Source organism: Sinocyclocheilus grahami, unplaced genomic scaffold (assembly GCF_001515645.1).
Source record: "Sinocyclocheilus grahami isolate Dianchi unplaced genomic scaffold, SAMN03320097.WGS_v1.1 scaffold2039.1, whole genome shotgun sequence".
NCBI lineage: Eukaryota > Metazoa > Chordata > Actinopteri > Cypriniformes > Cyprinidae > Sinocyclocheilus > Sinocyclocheilus grahami.
In genome coordinates this window covers 129380-136568 of record NW_015507218.1, presented here as the reverse complement: position 1 = coordinate 136568, position 7189 = coordinate 129380, and the positions used below count along the sequence as shown (strand labels likewise).

The window sequence follows — 7189 nt, the reverse complement described above, 5'->3', positions numbered from 1 at the left end:
ATCTCATACACTCTAAAAAATGCTGGGTTGTTTCAACCCAACTTTGGGTCAAATATGGACTAACCCAACTGTTGGGTTACATTTTTACATTCAATTTTTAACCCAAAAGTTGGGTTAGTCCATATTTGACCCAAAGCATTATTAAAGGGACTTTCAACATTGCACTAGGCTATTGTTATAAATCTAGTGAGCTTAGACAGCGCTGGGGTGTGCTCTCAAAACCAAACAGGTTGCCAACTTCAACTTCAACTTCAACTTTATTGTCACTCTTCCACACACACAGTATACAGAAGAACGAAATCTCGTTTCTGACGGACCAAGGTGCAAAGACACTGACAAAACATGTTCATGACAACAGGGATCAGACATAAGAGCACATTAAATATAACGAGCAATAAACACGACGGGCACAATAAATATAACAAGGCAGACGTGTTAAATGAGGTAGAAATGTGAAAATTGTAGGAATGTAAGAAATGTTAGAGTTTAATGAATAAAGTGCTTGCACACAATTTAGGTGGCTCATAGCAGATATTATGTTAAATATGTACATTTGCACAGAGTGTCTTTAGTGCACATTGGGTGCGTTGAGTGCGGATGTACGTAAACTGACCATTGTGCAGTTGTGCAAGAGTGTCTATAGTGCACAGCTAAGTGAAAGTGCAGAGTGCAGATGTATGCAAATGTCCATTGGAGTGTTTTTTTCTTTCTCTTTCCTGTAGACATGGGGTAGGAAGGCAGTTTATGATGGGAGTAGGATGCTGGGTGGTATCAGCGTATTCAGGATTCTGATAGCCTGGGGGAAAAAGCTGTTGTAGAACCGTGCCGGGATATGTTGTAGAAACTTAAGGGATAGCTCACCCAAAAATACAAATCTGTCATCATTTATACTCACCCTCCAGTTGTTCCAGCCCTGTATGAGATCTGTTGAACACAAAAGAAGAAGTTGCTGGACATCCATAGTATTTCTTCCACAAGTCAGAGGGGACCGTCAAGTGCACCAGCAACATTCTTCGAAATATCTTCTTTTGTGTTCAACAGGCGAAAGAAATGAATACAGGTTTGGTACTGGAAATTTTCATTTTTGAGTGAACTATCCCTTTAGACAGAATGTTTGGGCGTATCATATTTAGTGTGTACTGTATGGCAGCAGTATGCATGTCATTTTTTTATTATAATGTGTGACTCTGGAGCACAAAAGCAGTGTTAAGTCGCTGGGGTGTATTTGTAGCAATAGCCAACTATACATTGTATGGGTCAGAATGATTAATTTCTCTTATATGCCAAAAATCATTAGGATATTAAGTAAAGATCATGTTCCATGAAGATATTTAGTAAATTTCCTCCCGTAAATATATCAAAACTTAATTTTTGATTAGTAATATGCATTGCTAAGAACTTCATTTGAACAACTTTAAAGATGATTTTCTCAATATTTAGATTTTTTTGCACCCTCAGATTCCAGATTTTCAAATAGTTGCATCTCGGACAAATATTGTCCTATCATAACAAACCATACATCAATGGAAATCATATCTATTCAGCTTTCAGCTGATGCATACATCTCAATTTCCAAAAAATGCACCCTTATGACTGCTTTTGTGCTCCAGGGTCACATTATATAATCTGTCAAACTAGCTTTCTGGCTCTGTGGAGCGATGTTATAGCTGTTATGTAGACTAATATCATCAACAGGCCTCTGAAGGTCTATTTAACAGCGCTTATAAATGAAAGACACACTTTATAGCCGCATGTGCACGCTTCGAGTGAATGATAGTGTCCTGCGTGAGGCATTTCCCGCGAAACTGCAAAGCGCCGCATTCTGGACTGTTCCATTCAGACCGCAGGCGCCACCGCGGGGGGGACCGGTAGCGTCAAGTCTCACATTAAAGTAAAAAACGGAGACTTTGGTCTTGTATAGTCTATCGCCTGTTTATAAGTACAGTATATAATAGGTATTATGTCAATGATAACACATTCAAAGTGAGCTGATGGCCTCTTTAGTGCCGGACTCGGCACGCAACCCCCCCTCCGTTGTCTCACAGCTTCCGGTCCGCTCCTGTTGTTTTTTAAACCTCTCATTCATTAAAGAGTTTTAATCGCACGCGCTTAATTCTTAAAATGATGAAAACACGCAGAGCGTCCTCGAAGGTAAGAGCGATACGGGTGCTTTCCGTTTAAAAGTGTCGAGAGCTGAGTAAGTGCATGCACACACTTGCATGCAGAAAGATAATAGCAGTGCTCCTCGTTTTAAACCGTGCTTAAATGCGTGTTTAATGAGCCACAGAAGCTGCTCAGCAGAAAGTGTTGATGATGGTGCGTCTGAAAACCACTTTTAACTTGCGTTTTTCTAGATATTCAGATCTTTGTTTTGAAGTTATGGATATCTTTTGGTGTCTGCACCAAGTTAACAATATTTGTTGTTGTTGTTGTTGTTGTTGTTGTTGTTGTTGTTGTTGTTGTTGTAGTTGTAGTAGGGCATTATAATATATATAAAAATGGCATATTAATATTTTTTTATGCAATGTATATTATTATTATTAATGTTAACAGTAGTAATAATAATTATAATAATGCACTGGTTATTCTTGTTTTCATTATTATTATTATTAATAATAATAGTGTGTGTGTGTGTGTATATGTGTATATATATATATAGTTGTAATTATTTAATGTTTGCTCTAATAAACCTCTTGCTTTCAGGCAAAGCAGCTGGAAGTGGCCGATCTGTCTGAGGACAGCAGAGACAGCATCCAATCAAAGGGATCCTGGAAGCCTGTTAGTATCATCTACACTGTCAGAAATTAATGCACATTATTATTGATGATTCAGTATTAACATCTGGAACCAATTAGCCAGAGAATATTTACTTTTGTGCGTGCATGTTCTTTTCCTGAAGATATGAGAGCACAGAGTGTGCTGTTGTATGTCAAAAAAACCAAAAACAGTTTAGTTTTGAACGGTTATAGTTTTTATTACTATTTCAGATTTTATTGTTTTTATATCTGTATTTTCTGTCTTTGCTTTAATTTTAGGGTGTTTTTTTAATTTTTGACCTAACTAAGTTTTAGTAATTTAGTTTTTTTAATGCATGCATTTTTTTCAGCTAAACGTAAAATCAAAATATTTTTACTTGAAATAAATGTTAACTGGGAAAAAAAAGAGAAATTATTATTTTTACAATTTATTTTATTTATTATTTTAAAATTGTTTTAATGTCTATACAGTATTATTTATTTATTAGTTTGAGTTATTTTAGTGCTTGAAAAAAGTAAAAAAAAAAAAAAAAAGATTTAAAGCATGCATATATTATATATTTATTTATTTCTATTTAGTCATTTATCAGATGCTTTTATTCAAAGCGACTTACAAATGAGGACACCAGAAGCAATCAGTTGCAGTATTAAAACAACTAAACACAGATCCAAAGCTAAAACTTTATAAATGCTACCTATACACATTTTAAAAATAAAGAAATTAAATAAAAATGACAAATGCATACAACAACATTTCAAAACTTAACATTTAAATGAAAAACAAAAAAATAAAGCTAAAAACAATTCAAAATATTAAAGAACAAAAGGTATAAGAGTATAATAATGATATATATATATATATATATATATACACATGCATACACACACACATACATACACACACACACAAAATAATGTATATATTTTTATCATTTACTTTGTAATATAAAACCATGCTACTTGAAATAAAATCAATATTAACTTAAAAGAAGTTCAAAACCACTTTTCAAGTTTGAAGTGTGAGCCTGGTTTTGTGTGTTGTAGTGCTCCAGATGTTATTGGATGAGTGATCTAGTGGATGTTTTTTAGCTCTGTCGGTCTGCAGATGTCCTCCGTCTGTTGTGAGGAAACCAGAGACCGTCATGTGTCCAGAAGAGTTGCTTTACTTCTTACGAGCAATGCTTTTAAACCACAAGTTAAGATGCCGCGTCTCCTCTGATTGAGACGGAGCCGTCTTTCATTTGCATTTCTGAGTTCGTATCAGAAATATAAATACACTGGAGAAAATCCAAGAGCACGGCAGGTCTCCTTCACGCTGATGATTCGGCAGTAGCTGCAAAACAGCGCTATTAATAATCGAGATGGTTTTCGCACAATCCAGGAATAGTAATAATGTGTTTTGTCACTCTCTCTGTGTCAGGATGAGCTGGCGCAGGCCTTCATGGACACCGAGAGCGAGGGAGAGTTTGAGGGGTTCCCTGCGGACGAGTGTGACTGGAGAAAACCGGTGGTAAATATGACAAAAAAAAAACCCACGTACAGTTATGATGTCTGGGAATATCTGCTCAGTTTGGGTTAAAGGAGTAGTTCACCCAAATTTGCTGGAAATGTTCTCTCAGTCCATCCGAGATGTAGATGAGTTTGTTTCTTCATCAGATTTGGAGAAATGTAGCATTGCATCAGTGTCTCAGCAGTGGATGCTCTGCAGTGAATGGGTGCCGTCAGAATGAGAGTCCAAACAGCTGATAAAAACATCACAATAATCCACACCACTCCAGTCCATCAGTTAACATCTGGAGAAGACAAAAGCTGAAACAAATCCATCATTAAGACGTTTCTAACTAAAACACGAGTCCATAATCCATAACAACGCTTCCTCCAGTGAAAAAGTGTTCTGGTCTGAATCAGGAGAGAAATCTGCACAGATCAAGCACAGCTCTGAACAAATACGTGGCTGGATTTTGATGTGAGAGACAACAGGAGATGGACTTTTTCACTGCAGGAAGCGTTATTATAGATTATGGGCTCTGATTTTAGCCGGAAACAATGGTTTGAAGTTAAAAACATGTTAATGCTGGATTTGTTTCAGGTTTTGTCTTCTCAAGACATTAACTGATGGACTGGAGTGGTGTGGATTACTTGTTTTTATCAGCTGTTTGGACTCTCATTCTGACGGCACCCATTCACTGCAGAGCATCCATTGCTGAGACACTGATGCAATGCTACATTTCTCCAAATCTGATGAAGAAACAAACTCATCTACATCTCGGATGGCCTGAGATTGAGGACATTTCCAGCTAATTTTCATTTTTGGCTGAACTATTTCTTTAATTATTTATATATATCAAATGAAAATGTCACCTGCAGAGTGAGGGCTCTGATAACGGCTTTTATTCTGACGGAGAGGAACCGGCGTCTAAAAAGAGGCACAGCTCTGGACTGTGTGTCGCATTCAAGTTTCCCGCCAAAAGAGGCCCCGCCCCTAAACGGAACACAGCCAAAAAGGGCAACAAAGCGGCCCCAGCCCCGCCCATCAGCAGGAAGCCTGCGGGAGGAAACAGGAAGTGGCGCGAACCAGAACAAACAAAAGAGTCTACTTTATATGACCGCATTCGAGCAGAGAGCCAATCAAAACCCTCTGATAACGTGACCAATGTGGAGAGTCTACTGACCGACGAAGAGATGCAGATACTGAGCAAAAGGGCCAAAAACATCCAAGAAAATAAAGCTATGGTACTATATTATTTTCTTTTCAAATATTTGTATTATATATCTATCTATCTATCTATCTATCTTTTAATAAAATATAATTCAAAACAGCATTTTCATATATATTTTATAACTAATAATAGCAATGCTTGTTTTTTTCATTCATTTAAAAAATAATAATATTTATAATATTTTTAAATACCATTTCGCACATATTTGTAACTAATAATAATATTTTTACTTTTAATTGTTTAAAAAAAAATCTTTTTTTTAAATAAAATAATTCAAAACGGCATTTCTCATATATATTTGTAACTAATACATTTTCTGAATTCATTGTTTTAAAATAATATTTATAATTTTTAAAAATAAAAATAACAACTGAATTTTCAGAACAGAAACTTCAAATTTGTTTTAAAATGTGTTTTTTAAAATAGTTTTAAAAAAATAAAATCTAATTCAAAACAGCATTTTTGTCATAATGGTAATAATTAATTTTGTTTTAAAAATATAATAAAAAAAAAAAATACAATGCAAAACAGCATTTTCGTATGTATTTGTAACTAATACTAATATTTTTTTAATTTAATTTTGTTTTAAAAGGTTTCTCTAATAAAATACAATTCAAAAGAGCATTTTTCATATTTGTAACTAATAATAATTTTCTGTTTTAACTTTTTTAAATTATATTTGTAATAACATTTTTATCAGATATAGTTCAAAACAGCATTTTTTCATTTTTAATATAATAATAATATATAACTTTTTTTTAACTTGTTTTAATGTAGTATTTCTAATATATGTTTAAAATATAATATTAATTAAAAACAGTCTTCATTTATATTTGTAATATTTAATATGATATTAAGTATAATATTAATTTATAGCAGTATTGTCATGTATTTGCAACATTTATTCAATCTAATATAATATTGATGCAAATTCTGTTTATTTTGAATCTATTCTTTCATAATATCTTGGATGTTTACGTTAACGTAAACTCTTTTCCTGCAGCTTGCAAAACTGTTTGCAGACTTGAGTTCTTTGCCTGAGCTTCCTTCTAAGACGACGCCTGCGGTGAGATCCCACAATCCCCTGCACCAGTGCTCTGCTTTCTCTTCATATCTAACCAGTCCAACGACGTTTCCTTTATACTGATGGTCTTTCTGTGCCCTGAATAGAAGAGAAAGAAGCAGTCCACCCCGAAACGCTGTTTTTCAGAGGTTCAGGTCGAGAGACGAAACCCGGGCCGCAAGGCCAGACCCCCGGAGCATTTCGGGAAAGAGGTGGAGGAAAACCCGGCTCCTCAGAAGAGAGAGAGCGGAGCGATCGACATCAAGCGGCTGATGGAGGCAAGAGACGCCGAGAAAACTGAACCCGTTTCATCTGAACTTACTGTAGAGACGGCACCAAAAACATCATATTTTTCTATTAAAATATCATTTATGTATTTATTATCATTATTTTTGTGTGTGTATATATATATATATATATATATATATATAATTTATTATTATTATTTTTTGTAATAAAATAAAACGTTAGAGATAAATAGAGAATGGCTTTGTATATATTATGAAAAACTTAAACTAAAATGAAAATTAGAAATAAGTTGAGGTACTACAATTTATATTTTTGGTGCATTATTTCCTGAATTGAAAAAGTCAAATAAAAACAAATATATATATATATATATATTTTTTTTTTTTTAAACAAACTAAACT

At 34.3% G+C, this 7189-nt stretch overlaps 1 protein-coding gene across 1 annotated transcript in view; it reads left to right on the top strand.

The window, feature by feature from the left end:
- Positions 1-2058: 2058 nt before the first annotated feature.
- The window catches only part of LOC107573798 (cell division cycle-associated 7-like protein), a 5542-nt gene continuing 411 nt past the window's right edge, over positions 2059-7189 (top strand). The window contains exons 1-6 of the mRNA XM_016260244.1: positions 2059-2151; positions 2704-2778; positions 4177-4266; positions 5124-5489; positions 6480-6542; positions 6647-6871. Coding sequence (XP_016115730.1) covers positions 2122-2151; positions 2704-2778; positions 4177-4266; positions 5124-5489; positions 6480-6542; positions 6647-6871 — 849 coding nt within the window. The 5' untranslated portion in view covers positions 2059-2121. The remainder of the gene's footprint in view (positions 2152-2703; positions 2779-4176; positions 4267-5123; positions 5490-6479; positions 6543-6646; positions 6872-7189) is intronic.